The sequence below is a fragment of the Microtus ochrogaster genome, unplaced genomic scaffold, assembly GCF_000317375.1.
Source record: "Microtus ochrogaster isolate Prairie Vole_2 unplaced genomic scaffold, MicOch1.0 UNK135, whole genome shotgun sequence".
NCBI lineage: Eukaryota > Metazoa > Chordata > Mammalia > Rodentia > Cricetidae > Microtus > Microtus ochrogaster.
The window spans coordinates 386389-401130 of record NW_004949233.1 but is presented as its reverse complement, the minus strand read 5'-3'; the positions used below and the strand labels follow the sequence as shown (position 1 = coordinate 401130).

The window sequence follows — 14742 nt, the reverse complement described above, 5'->3', positions numbered from 1 at the left end:
ATAAAAATGAAAGCATTTGCAGCATTATCAAGAGCTCTGGTTGGAGCCTCGTTTAGGGACAGTTAAGAAAAGGCAGTGATGGTCTGTGGTTGGGACTTCCACTGCTTCTGCCCCTTTACTACTTCCCTCTGTGATATTGCACAGCCAGCTACAAGAGGGAAGTAATGGTTCACCCCAGCCCTCTCTCCTTTCACTCCATCTCATTTCTTCATTTGGACAATGAGAACACATACCTTCCACCTTTTGGATGGCATTCTTAGCTGGTGAATATACCTGTGACTAGTGCCCTATTCCTTAATGCTGTCTTTACTGCAATGGAGAAATCCAGGGAAAGATCAATAGGCCTTTTGTACTTTCTCACTCTGTACATAATTTTCTAAACAGTGAAACCTTGAAGATAGTTATCAAAAACAATGTAGAAAAGTTCTACACAACTGTTCTAGTTTTATTCTATTGCTGTGATAAATACCATAACATAAACAACTTAAGGAAGAAAAGGATTTATTTGACTCAGATTTCCATGTCACAGTTTATCATTGAGGGAAGTAAGAATAGGAACTAAAGGCAGAAACCATGAAGCAACACTACTTGCTGGCCTGCTTGTTCAGCCTTATGCTTAGCTACCTTTGTTTTACAGTCTATGAGCCCCTGTTTAGAGAATGGTGCTGCCCACAGTAGGCTCATCCCTGAGACAATCAAGACAGTGTCTCTACAGCCATGTCAACGACCAATCTGATCTAGGCTATTCCTCAATTATGGTTGCCATCTAAGTGGTGTCAAGTTGACAAATTAAAACTAACTCTGACGCCAACTAGCCTCTTCTTGATTTCTGTTTGTTACAAAATTTGCTGTTGATTAGGAAACACTTTGTGCCATGTCTTTGCTTGTTCCCAAATAGCTCAGGCAGCAGGAAAAGGTCATTTAAAGAATGGCATTCCAAGAGCATAAGGATACACATCAACTGCTTGGAAGGGAGCATACTTAGAGTCCTCTTCCAGTATGGCTGCTTTGAGAGCTAGCACCACAGTTTCTGTAGTTGGTGCTCCAGTTCTCAGGACTGCTACAAAACTGCCTACTTTAGATGTTTATATTCTCGGGTACAGATTAGTATGATACAAACATAGAATTTCGTCAGATCATTCCAAACTTTGTTTACTGGTTGATCAGGTTACTTTTGCTCTTTAGATCTTAGTTAACTTCTAGGAATAATGGGGAAAAGCTATAATAGAGATGTTAAGAGAATAATATGCAATAATCATAAACTTCTGTGAAGGTACGCAGAGACGTTTGGATTCACAGTAATGCAAGTTTCTTACCCAAGATGGACATATAAAAATAAATTGACAGGAGAAATCCATCTGTGCATCAGAATTATTATTCTATAGAATCAGGATAAACTGGAAAGCCTAGAGCTCAATGATCTTCTAGCCAGTTGTCTTTATAAAGCAATATGCAAACATGTTGCCATATTCTGACTCCAATAAAAAAATGCCCTGCAATTATCAAAATGTGTCATTTATCCAAAATATGTAATATATACTTCTTATAGTCTTCACTTATCTTTTATGCCAGAAATAATATAAATAAAATAACTGCATAAGTTAAGGAATGAGAAAACTGAAAACACTAAAAAGTTACAAAAAATAAAATTAACGTTTTATCAGTTCTTCTCTTGTAGTCTTCCACATTAATGATAAAAGAGAATTTTAACAAAAAGTATCAAAGTTTCTATAGTGCTATATTCTAGAAATTTCAGCTCTAGATAGGAGGCTTTTCTTTAAGAGAAAGGATAGAGGTAATAGAAGTCATAGCCAAGCCTACAAGGCAGTTGATGAATGTGTATGGTAGTGCCTTTCAACCTTAGCAGTGTGCCATGGGATCATGCTTGCACACCTTTGACAAACATTTGGGTGATTCAAAGCAGGTGATTGTACACTACAGCTTGATAAAACACTAATTTGATAATTCACTACTGCTGTGATATACACCTCCACAAAAAACAACCTGGGGAGGAAAGACTTCTTCATTTGGATTAAGCATCCCAATCACAGTTGATCATTGAGGGAAGCCAAGGCAGAAAGTCAATGAGGACAGGAACATGGAGGCAGGAACTAAAACAGAGAGCTTAGAGAAATGCTGTTACTGACTTGCTTCTTCCCATTCCTTGCTCAGCCTGATTTCTTATATAACCTAGAACCACCACGTAGAGTGGGCTAGGCACTCTTACATCTGTCATTAATCAAGAAAATGCCTCACGGGCTTGCCTGTGGACCAATCTGATGGAAACATTTTCACAATTGAAGTGGCTTCTTTCTAGATAAGCCTGGATTGTGTCAAGATGACAAAATAAAAATCTGAACAAGATAATCCCTCCTGGCTGTTCACCTCAGAGGGGCATCTGAATGTCCCTAGATGGGATGAAAAGTGGAACAAAGGGAATGTTTCTAACATACAGGAACTGCTGAGACATCACCTAATTTGAAGTTACTAAACACGGTAGAAATAGTTTGAAAGCAGCAGAGGGCACATAAACCATGCAAAAGAATGAATGGATTACTTATTAGATAAAACCTCATTTTATCTGGCTGCAAAAATATTATTCAAAATATGGAGGGAAAATTTTTAACTGTCTTCTCTAAGTGAAATCCAAGATGACATTGATGAGAGAAAAAAAGAGTCAATGCAAGCCAAAGGAAAAGGGAGTAAGATTGGACTTTGGGAAAAGAAATACCATATTAGAGCTAAGATTTGAGTAATAACCGAGAAAGACTAGGGACAACTGTGTAGGCAAATGGGTAATGGGACCAAGGATCTCCCAGCACAGAGGAAAAACACAGCAAAGGTGAGAAGATTGGATTGGAAAATCAAAAGGAAAAGTCCCAGCTCCTGGACCGTTGCTTTTACTCAATGCTGGACAGAGATTTACAGACTTAGGGAGAAGCTTGTTATGCTGGATTGAATTTTTCTAATTGAAAGAATCCTTGGGGGTAGATCACAAGAAATCACAACCAGGAAGAGAGAGGCTACATTTTCTCTTGTGTGTGTGTGTGTGTGTAATAATTTGTGCTATAGATATAGTCATTTGTATATGTGTTCATTTGTGCAACAAATACAGTCATTTATAGATATATAATAAAAAATGAGGCTACTTGGGAAAGAAAGTGGAATAAAGGAGACAGGGGAGACTAGGAAGCAAATATGCAAATATTGTCCAAGTAATATTATACCTGAATGGAAATGTCTATGAAACTCATCACTATGCACAATAAGTTTATACTAATAAAACATCACACATGGACAAGCTAATGACAAGACCATCTAAATTTGTTAAATCTTTAATTCAAAGCTTAAAAAGCTCTACAAGCAAATACCAGCAGCGAGACCTGCTTTAGACTTACCCTTCGCAAAACAAGGTCAGAAGTTACTAGAACAGCACAGAGCTTCCACAGACATTGTAGCATCTGTTCCAAGCCAGAAACTGACCATTATGAAGAGGGCAAAAGACATTGTCAAAAACATAGCAATATCAAATCTCCACAAGTACCCTGAAAAAAATTATGAAGATATGTTGCAATTGACTCTCAACATGGATTATACAAGCGTGAATAAATGGATCATTCTGAATGTCTTTATCCTCAGGAGTGAAATTGCTAGTTCCCTTAGCACCTTTACCCAGCATGGTTCATCCCAGTGCTTGAGTGACATTATTTTCCACCTTTTTTATCAGCCCTTTCCTACTTGTTAAGTTCCCTTCATGTGGCAGAGATGAAATGAATCTCTGAGTTCCTGAAGCTGGGGTCCTTACTTCTGAAGATCAGGCAACACACAAGAGTCCCTTGTCTCCCCCTGCTGGTAGCTGTTGTCACAGCAGTGATTGCAGTCAGAACAAGCAGATTCGGTCAACAATGCCTGCTCAAATTACTTAGCCAAAAAAACGCTATGATATGTTTATCTTGTGGCAGTAAAATAGGAAACAGCCACAGACAGACACACAGCAAACAATCACTTTTATAAGCTTATGATTCTGTTTGCATCGAGTGAGTTTTAAAATTACCTTTGGTGTTGCTGGAGAGTTGGCTAAGTGGTTAAGAGTGCTTGCTGTTTCTCCAGGGGACTCATTTCAGTTTCGATCACCTTCTTGGGTTCCTCATGTTCACCTGTAATTCCAGCTCCGGGAAACCTGATGCCCTTTTCTGGCCTCCACAGAAGCCTGAATGTATGTGCACATAAAGACACAGTCACACATACACATAAGTAAATAAAATAATTCTTTTTTTAAAAAACCCACAAGTCTATCCTTGGTAATATCATCAATATGCCATAGAAAAGTAACATATTTTCTTCTAAAAAAGCAACATTAATTAATTCACCTAAGATAGTACCAATTACAAATGATATGTGCTGCTCAGAACATACATACATAGATAAATTTACATAAGAGGAGGTACATGTTATAAAATAGCAAAGGATGCTTTTTTCACCTATAGTGTGTATGTATGCATGTGCGTGTGTTTGTGTGTGTAGGCTGGTTTGCCATTCTGCCTGAATGTAGATAGAGTCCATTTTGATCAAAGCTCTTGAAATCGTTGTGTTGTTCATAGGTGTGACTTTTGTCCAGATACATGGAAAGCAAAAATAACAAAAAAAAAAATAACTAAATAGTTTGCCTTCTGCACTTGAGCCTCTGCGCCACCGTATTCATGTTCTTTGTATCCATAGTTCTCAGTATGGCCTTTAGTACCCCCAGTGAAAATCTATCCCTTCCCCCGTCTCCCTTTCTCTCTTTCCCCCTTCCTCCATCCTATCCTTCTTTTTCTTTTTTTTTTCTTACAATACCTGGCGTTGAAATGAAAGCCTCAGCTGGAAGCACTGTACCACCGAGCTCTATCCCAACCTAAAACTGTTTATTTCGTGAACAAAAAAAATCATTGAACAATTGCTTGTTATTCTTCTTGGAATTAAGACACCTTCATAAGTTATTGCTAATTATACTTCTTTTGACAACAATGACAATAACATTTATAAAAAGATCATTGTTTGCTTAAAATGAGAGATGCAATTCTCTCACATTTTAATTTATTTTTGTTGGAATTTTCAGTCCTTCACCAAAACACAAATCTTCATATAACTTTGAACTCATTTCAATATTTACCAGCATTTCAAATTCATTTCAATTAAGTATCAGCTACGGTTCACACAATAGGGCCAATTTTTTGAATCCATGTACTTTAATGACGGAGTAAAAAAAATAAAAGAATTAAGGACAAGTGACTGTGTTTGCACCATTATCCATTTTCTGTGAAGAACCAAATTCTCATATGAGACATAAATTTCTATGAATATGTGTCAAATGATAAGCTGTCTTTTATGCCCAAAGTAAAATTATGATATTGAGAAAAAGTCCTTCATAGAAGATTATATTAAGTACTATGGTAGGTATGACTTTGGGGCTGAAGTGAGTTCTTGGAGAATGTCATGTTGAGTGCCTGTGTGAGGTCACACTCCCATACCCCATTTGTGATGCCCGCTGAGAGCTGTTCTCCATCACCCACTTCAGAAGTCGTGTTGGAGAGCCAATGCTTGCAAGAGTATGGCTTCACTAACAATACTGAGAACAACGCAGAACTAATCCAGTAAGGGAGAGCACTAGCTGACGCTGACCCATCAGAGAGCAACATGAGTGTTTGGAAAATGTGTCCTGGGTATACTGTATAGAATCAGTCGGAAAGTTCTTTCTTGATAGTCTTTTTTATTCTACCTTGTCAAATCAGTCTGCCATACTGATTATTAGAACCCTCTTAAAGGGTTAGATACTAAACCTATTTGTCCACATTTAAAACCTGTGGTGGTACTTCTTTTATTTCATCATCTCATATTTTACATACTACTGAAAACTTTTTGGATTTAGTAAAGACCCCAAATCTGATTGTTACATTTTTTTTTTTAGTCAGCAGATGGTTCCATGGATATTTGTACAATGCTGATGCATATTGGATTTCAAAACTTTCCCATTATTATCCTCTTAATATTCTTTTGGAGGAAACCCCACTGCCACTCCTTTCCCCTGAACATGATTAAGCCTTGAAGCCTTCTGCACACATATGTAGAGGGCAGCCATCTGATTCTCAGTGTGTGATGGGACACCATCCTGCTGTGGTCCTCCTCCATGTGCCAGGTCTCAGAGAAACCCAGGTCCCTTCCGTGTTATAACACAGGGGTTCCCTAAAGCTTAATCCACTGATGTCTGCTTTTATTCAAACAAAAAAGAATAGCCCGTAGAGCGAGATCCATCCCGTTTGCTATCAGTCTCTAAAGAATGGCATATGTCACCTCTTCCAATGTCATCCATTATACCTGATTGAGGGTGAAGCCAAGGGATGCAGAATCCGTTATCATTGGATGCTCTGCGAAAAGTGAGCTCTGATCACATAAGCTTCTGCTGCCCCTGACTCCTGGGATCCTGTCCATGCAAGCAGCTCAGTGCTGATGGCCTTAACAGGGGAAGCACACTGGAGTGGTGCTGAAGCCTTGTGGAGACTCTGGAGACACAGGCATAGTAACCTCTCTCTACTTTATAGATTCCTCCGGGAACTGATGCCGACGAGACTGTGGGAACTACGGTGCCCACTGATGGGGTCCCAGTGGAGGAAGCTGAGGCAGAGAAGGCAGCACTCCCTGCTGCAGAAGGAGAAAGTCTTGACGGAACCAAAGTCGATGCTGAGAGCACTGAGGTTACAAGCAGCGAGAGCCCTCCACCAGCAGAGACTGAGGTGGCTGCTCCCCAGGTAAGGGTTTCCTGAAAGACTTCTGAGGAGAGGGATGTTTAGTGGGCTCTTGTCTGTTGGCCTGCGTGATAGCTCTCTCTGTGTGGAATGGACTTCTGCTCCTGATGACTGAAGCCCAGAAGTGGGGAAGGGAAGCTGCAGTCACGATAGAGGGGAGAAATGAGGTGCAGCTGATGAGGAAACTCAGGGGAGAGAGGAAGGAAGGGGGTGATGAAATGGCGAAGCTGTGAGGGTAAGGAAGACCACCGAAGGCTTAACTCGGTGCCAGCCTTGGTAGGGACTCAGTATGACTCCCAATTACCAGTGCTTCGTGTTTACTATTAGTAGAGTATCTCAGAATCCCCACCATCTTCTTCCACCAAAGCCAACACACTTTTTAAGGACATAGTCAGTTGAGCACACACATCAGATTAAAGTTGTCCCTAGCTCTTCCTGTCCCCCTGCAGCTATCAAAGACAACAAATCCCCAGTCCCATGACTTGGAATTACGGACAGTCATGGCAAAGTGTGAGGGTTGCATGGAGTCCTCCCTCGTATTTTCCTCAGGGCAGACCCTCCCCCCTTTTGGCCTCCTGCCACTCTGGATCGCTCATAGAACCTCCCTTCCCCCCATTTTCCAGGCACTGTGACTGCTCAAGGATCTATATAGGCTTTCCATTAAAGCTTTAGTGCCCAGGAGAGACCGTGAGAAAGTCAGGAGAAATGAATGCAAACTTAATGCTTGGAACTGTGGGTTAGTAGGATAGAGAAAGAGTAGGTGGTTGGGGAAAGATACTAAGCAAACACACCTGCTCCTTCCCAGGCTGTGACAATATCCACATTCTCTGTCCATCAGGAGAAGGTCATCCCTTCTGTTGTCATCGAGCCAGCCTCCAACCATGAAGGGGAAGGAGAACACCATGAAACCACCGTGGGTGCCACCGAGGATGTGGCTCCTCAGGGCCAGGCTGGTGAGGCGCAGGAACTGGTTACAGAGGCCACACCTCTGGATTCTCAGGCAGCTACGGCTGCACCAGGAGGTGCTGGGGATTCCTCCATGTCTGCAGAAGATGCTGCTCAGGACATGCCTCCTGGCTTTCTCTACAAGGTCTTTATATTGTCACGTCAGGGTCATTGTCATTGTTTCATTGAGTTCCCTTTGCGCCACTTTGTAGTTTCTCAGTATGCTACTTGCATTGTGTATTCTTTCTCAAATCTGCTTTCCTTTCACCCTGACATCCCCTGGGAAAATGGCAGCATGTCCATGCTTTGGGCAAGCATGTGCTATGACCTCCCCTGGGAAAGGAAAATGCAGCATGTCCTTGTTTTGGGCAAGCATGCAATACATTAATACCCTTCGTATTTCAAAATAGAATAGTTAAAAGGTGCATGACCTACCCCAAGGTTGTGGGTGGACTAATGCCTTCGAGGCTTCTTTTGGAGCTGAGTATGTCCAACTGGCTCAGACCAGGCCTTTGAAGTCAACTGTGCTCCAGTATGTTCCTAAAGAGTTGCAGGCAGGAAATAGTCATCCGATCCAAGTGCAGATCAAGGGGTGGTAATCAGAGGCTGCTTTTTTGTTTCCTGGCCACCCAGACCTGAATAATCACACAAAACTTTTTTAATTACAACACTGTTTGGCCAATGGCTCGGGCATATTTGTAGCTAGATCTTACATCTTAAATTAACCCATTTCTATTCATCTGTGTATTGCCACAAGGCTGTGGCTTACCGCTAAGGTTCTGGCATCTTTCTCCTTTGGCACCTACATGGCATCTGCCTGACTCTGCCTTCTTTCTCCCTGCATTCAGTTTGGTTTTCTTACCTACCTATATTCTTCCCTGCCATAAGCCAAAGTGGCTTTCTTTATTAACCAATGGTAATAAAACATATTTATATTGTACAGAAGGGAATCCCATATCAAGGGGCCAACCAATAGTCCAAAAACAAGTACCTAAAGACACTAAGGATTTTATGTAAAAAGGACAAAACAAACAAGCCTTCTTTTCTGGGAAGAAAGCTTTTAAAGTCAGAGGCCATCATAAACTACCTCCTTACTAGTCAAGCAAAACAACACAACCGTGATTGCCTAGAAACCCCACTTACAACTTACAGTATTGGTATTGGTGGCAGATAATTACCCAAGAAAAATTTGATTAGAAATTGTATAATTTGATACTGTATTTCAAAATGCAGCCTTTGTTTTTGCTTGTTTTTTTTTGTTTGGCTTGGTTTTGATTTTGGTACTGAGAGGAAACTCAGAACTTAGCGCATGCTAAGCAAGCACTCAGCTACTTGCTATATATATACAAAGTACTTGCTTTGTACTCTTTCATTTTGATATGAGGTCTTGTTAAATTGTATAGGTAGGCCTTAACTTTGTGATCATCTGCTTTAGCCTCCCAGATATATGGGTGATAGGTACAGACCACCATGCCTGGATACCTATTTTTCATATATATATATATATATTTGTGTTCATAAGAATGGAATTGAATATCTCTATCCATTCTCTCCTTCTTTTAGAAGGAAACTACCACCTTGCCAATGTAAGTGGGTGCAGGTATAATATATTTATGAATAGATTAATTTAGAGTAAAATATTTGAGCATATGTGTTAAAGTTAGGGCTAGAAGCATGTTTATTTGTTTAAGCCATACATGTGAAGGAAGGAAATTTGTGCCAGGTAAGGCTGGAGCATCGGCGACCCATCTTTAGCATGACCCATCACTGCAGCGTGACCCAAGGTGCACATCACAGTCCCGCTCTACAGCAGTTCTCACTGCAGATACTAACTTTGGATGACTCAGTTCTAGCTCCAATAATTTGTATTCTACACATGAAATACATATTTTAGAAGCACGCTGTTTCGTCTTGAGTGTGCAGGTGTTTGCAAGGAACCAATATGGAAGACATAAAACTGGTCAGGACTATATAATCCTTCAAGTGAGAAATGTGTATTCAGTGTGTTAGTCTTTTTGCTTTTTGCCATAATCTTAAAAAGGTTTTCAAAAGTGCAAAGGAAAAACAGACTGCTGTGGCATAAAGTGTTAGGACAGAAAAGAGTGAAAATTTATTTTTAAAAATCCATTTCTTTAATTAAAGAGTAATTCTTAGATAACATTCAAGTGGTAGTTTGCCTGTCTTTTTGTTACTTTAAAAGACAATTCTTTAGCTTGACACATTTATCTCAATTTAAACAACCATCAGTGATAATATATATGTAACTGATGATTAAATATCTTACAAAATATAACAAATCTAGCATAATTGAATATATAAAATATCTAACAAAAATTAACTAGTTAAATTTAATATAGTACTTTCAGTTATTACATAGTGCACTGAATTAATAAGTAGACATGAATGGCCTCGTGTGAGTCATTAAGAAGCAAGGGTACTGAGGAAATAGACCCAGGAAACTGGGGCAGGAAAAAAATCTCACACTCTCATAATCTTGCAGAATAACCAGGATCTTTTGAGAGATCCACTATTTCCCTTGAGAACATCGCCCTCATGATGTTCTACTTATTCCTTATCTTATTGTTTCCTGTGCCTCTCACCACCCCTCTGGGAACCAAACCTCACACATACACACAAATAAAGCTTTGCTGCAGACCATATCCCATCCATAGCAGAATTGCAATACGATTGTGTACTTAGAGAACGCTTCTAGCTGTGTCTGTATAATCATATTAGGAAATATGACATTACCCTTCCTTTCCTTCCTTTTTTTTTTTTACTCTTTCTCTTTATTTTGAGGCATGATCTCACTGTGTACCCCATGCTCTTCCTGGTCCAGAGCTCACTAGCCAGCCCCAGATGGCTTTGAAGTCATGGCTACAGTCCTGCTCAGACTCCTGGGTGCTGGGGTTGCAGGTAGAGCAACCACACTTAGCTTCTTTCCAAAATTAACCATCCCTTTCAATGTTTTGCAGGTGGAAACCCTGCATGATTTTGAGGCAGCTAATTCTGATGAACTTAACCTGCAGAGGGGTGATGTGGTGCTCGTGGTCCCCTCAGACTCAGAAGCTGACCAGGTAATGTGTAAGACTGGAAGGTGTGTCAGGCCATATTGGTCTTTTGAGGGCCAGTTGGACAAGTGGCTTCCTGCAGCATCTCTGTTTTCTAAGATGCTGCGAACCCACCCTGAAAAGTCCCTAAGAATTTGCTCACTCAGCACTTCATCAGCTGGTTTTCAGGATCCCTTTCTTATGAAGCCATTGACTGTTCCTTTCTATACAATTAAATGAGATGGGCTTTTTTTGTCTCAAGATTTCTTGCTAAGGATGCTGTACTGGTAACATCAGGTTTCAGGAAATGCTGAACATCCCTCTCAGAAATGGTTTCCTTGTATGGTGTGGTAACCCATGGAAAGAGCCTGGGGAAACATTATAGAGAATCCGAACTGTTTCAGACCTCGATGAGGTGATGCCTATATAGCCTTTTTATACCTTATTGAACTTACAACTCTGCCACTGTACAGCATGACATTTAAATTAGACAACAATTGGTAAACATATCTCTGACCCAAATGATTGGGTCATAAGATACAGGAACTCCAGGTTGTTCATAGTCACAATTTGGGGACTCCTGAAATGGTATGCAAAGCATGTATAAACGAGCCTGGGAACGTGTATTTTTACAGAGAAGACCTATGACTCCCTTGCTAATTTAAAAAATTCTTTAAAAAAATGTATGTATGAGTCTTCTCCCTAAAATAAATTTCAAAAATCAAAGCTTTTTAAGTTAACATTTATGTGGCAACCTTTTGTTCTTTCTTTTGATAATAGATTTAGCAATATAAATCAGCGGGTATCTAAACACCTACATTTTCCACCTCTGGAAAAGTTAGAAATTAAAAAAAATATTTAAACCTCCAAATATTAGAAAAATTGAAAACTGATTTTTTTTTTTTGTTTTTTTCAAGACAGGGTTTCTCTGTAGTTTTGGACCATGTCTTGGAACTAGCTCTTGTAGACCAGGCTGGCCTGGAACTCACAGCAATCCACCTGTCTCTGCCTCCTGATTAAAGGCAGGCGTCAGCACCGCTCAGCTTGAAAACTGATTTATAAAAATTAAATTTATATTAATTAAATTTTATATTATTAAAATCAAATAATATTTTAAGTGAGAAATATTTCATTCTGGGGCTGGAGAGATGGCTGAATAGTTAAGAGCATTGGCGTTTCTTTCAGAGAACTCAAACTTGATTCCTAGAACACATGGTGGCTTACAACTTTCTGTATCTCCAGTCTCTGGGAATCTAGCACCCTCTTCCAGGCTGTGCAGGTATTGTACACATATGGCACATAGGCATGCAGGCAGGCAAAACACCCATAAACTAACAATAAATTATATATATAATGAAAATAAGAAAACGATAAAAAAAATAAATTCACAAATGAATGCAGCCAATAGCACTCAATAACCAGACGTAGTGGCCCATGCCTGTATCTCAGTACTCAGGAGGCAGAGGCAGATAGGGAGGTTCACCAGTTAGAGACTATTCTAAGCTACATAAGTAAAATCCATTCTCAGCACACACACACACACACACACACACACACACACACACACTTAGAAACAATAACCCAGAAAACAGAAAAGTACAAAACAAAGAAAACCTTACAATTAACAATCACTAATCTTAAATTATTTCCTTGAAAGGATTAATAAAATTATTATCTAATTTTTATTAGGCTAATCATCAGAAAAATTGATATAAACAGTGGAGGCAGAAGCAGCAACAGGAGGAGAAACTCAAACAAGACAGCCTTACTTGGGCTCATTGCTTGAGGGAATATAGTCCGTCACTGGGAGCTGCAGTTCATCCTCCTCAAGGGCAGGAAAGCGCTGACAGCAGGTGGCAGCATGGTTAGGAAGGTGCATGTGGACCTCCTCACATATGGGCAGATGAAGAGCAAAGGAAGGGGCACAGCACTACGTAGCTGCGTTTCTCAGTTTTCATTTTTACTGATTTCAATCACCACCCACGGGGCAGTGCTTTGCATGTTTGGGACAGGTTTCCTCCCTTCAGTTAGCCCTCCCTCGGGGAGCACTCAGAAAAGTCCTGAGGCATGTCTTATGAAGTGCACTAGGCATTTGTTCATTTAATCAAGCTGACAATGGAAAATAACCATAGCAAGCATATCTGTTGTCAACTTGATAAACAAATACTTTATTCCAAAAGATAACATTGCACTCGTGACACCTTTACGTCATTATACAAAAATGCCTTTAGTTTGTCTCCAACATTCCCAAAGTCTTAACATTCTAACATTGCTCAAAAGTCTAAGTTTAGTGTTTCAACTGAGACTTTGACAGTTTCTTGACAGTGAGGCCTGTAAGATCAAAAACAAAGAAAGGAAGGAAGACCACCATATTGCATACTTCCAGTATATAACAGCACAGTGTAAACATCCCCAGAAGGAAGGAATAGAAGATCAAAGAAATACTGGGCCACAGTCAGGCAGAATCCCAGCCGACTCAACACCAAATGCCCGGATGTGGCACCTGGGCCTGTGATATTCTCTTCTGTGTTCCACTAGCCTTGGCTGTTCCCACAAGCACTTTCTTCAATGCTGCATCCTCTCTCTTGACTATGTTTTACTAAGTGAATGAAGCTTTTGTTGGCAGACAACACTGGCCTTTCCAATCTGTCAGGGGGTATTGCAACTTGGTCTTTACCTTCCAAGCTTTGTGCATTGCCGTCTTAGAGATCCATGTAGAAAATCTGACTCCACCACACACTGCTAGACTCAGCGGCTTCTTGGAATGTTGGCATGAACCTCCAGGACCCTGTAGCGTCTGTACAATGTATGTTTGAAGATAATGAATACCCTGCAGGAAAAGCAAGACTCTGCTGCCAGTTCAAGGTGTAGCCTGACTGCCTTAGGCCCCAGTCACAGTAGCTTCTCTTTCCCTTGAAGGCTGAACCTGGGGAACTACTGCAGTGTGTGGTACTACTCAACCAGGATGCCCTGGATGCGGTCTTCACCCAATTATTCTAGTTCAAATGAAAAATTCAAATAAGTTTGCATTTTTTGCAATTTGGAGTCTTTGGTGGCTGGAGTTGTATGGCTTTCCTACTTTCCCAGTACAAAGTTCTGATTTTTACATTAATCATGCAAATATTTTTTAACAACTATAGTTCTTTGGCCCTTATCAGTTTTTTTTTATAACCATAACTGATTTAAGCTCTTTGCCTTAAACTGCACATTTTCTATATCTCTCTGTTCTGTTAAACTGTAAATCTAAGTCAATGCATTAACCTTGGGTTTTACCAGATTGCAGCCTGGATGTTATGCTTTCCTGAAATGTCCTCTGCCAAACAGCTTAGCCCTTTAATTTTCAATGTTTAGTTCAATGTCACTCATACTGCAGGACACAGGCAAAACACAGCCTTGTTCTTTGGCAGAATAAAACATGAGTGGTCTCTGGTAAGCAGAGTCCTTCCTCACTGCAACCTTGTGGGCACAGTCTCTTTTCACCTTCTGCTTTCTGTCAGCATCCTAATTTCCCACAGTCCCATCAGAATAGTCCATTAGGCTGTTCATATGGCATTTGAGCTCTCCTCTTGCCCATGGGTCCCAAGCTATTCCACAAAACAGTTCCAAATGTCTACAAACCACATGACCAGGTAGCCACAGCCACAAGCCCACCCCACAGCACTAATCTCCTATATTATTTTCCTCATCTCTGTGACCAAGTATCAGACAACAAGCAACTTAAGTGAGGAATTGACTTATCTGGGGTCATGGTTTGAGGAGGTAACATTCGCTGTGGCAGAGAAGGCACAGCAACAGGCATCTCCATTTTGGTGGGAATATGGAGCTGGGCTTTCTCAACCTCCTTGTATCCCATCAGAACAAGAAACAATGAAATGAAGATAATCCCATTGGTGATCCAGTTCTCTCTCTCTCTCTCTCTCTCTCTCTCTCTCTCTCTCTCTCTCTCTCTCTCTCTGTGTTACTCT

General features: G+C 40.4%; 1 protein-coding gene across 3 annotated transcripts in view; it reads left to right on the top strand.

The window, feature by feature from the left end:
• The window catches only part of Amph (amphiphysin), a 184264-nt gene that overhangs the window by 162937 nt on the left and 6585 nt on the right, over window positions 1-14742 (top strand). For all 3 annotated transcript variants that reach the window (XM_005371896.2, XM_005371894.2, XM_005371892.2), the window contains 3 exons: window positions 6579-6785; window positions 7621-7872; window positions 10703-10804. In XM_005371896.2, the coding sequence (XP_005371953.1) occupies window positions 6579-6785; window positions 7621-7872; window positions 10703-10804 (561 nt within the window). The remainder of the gene's footprint in view (window positions 1-6578; window positions 6786-7620; window positions 7873-10702; window positions 10805-14742) is intronic.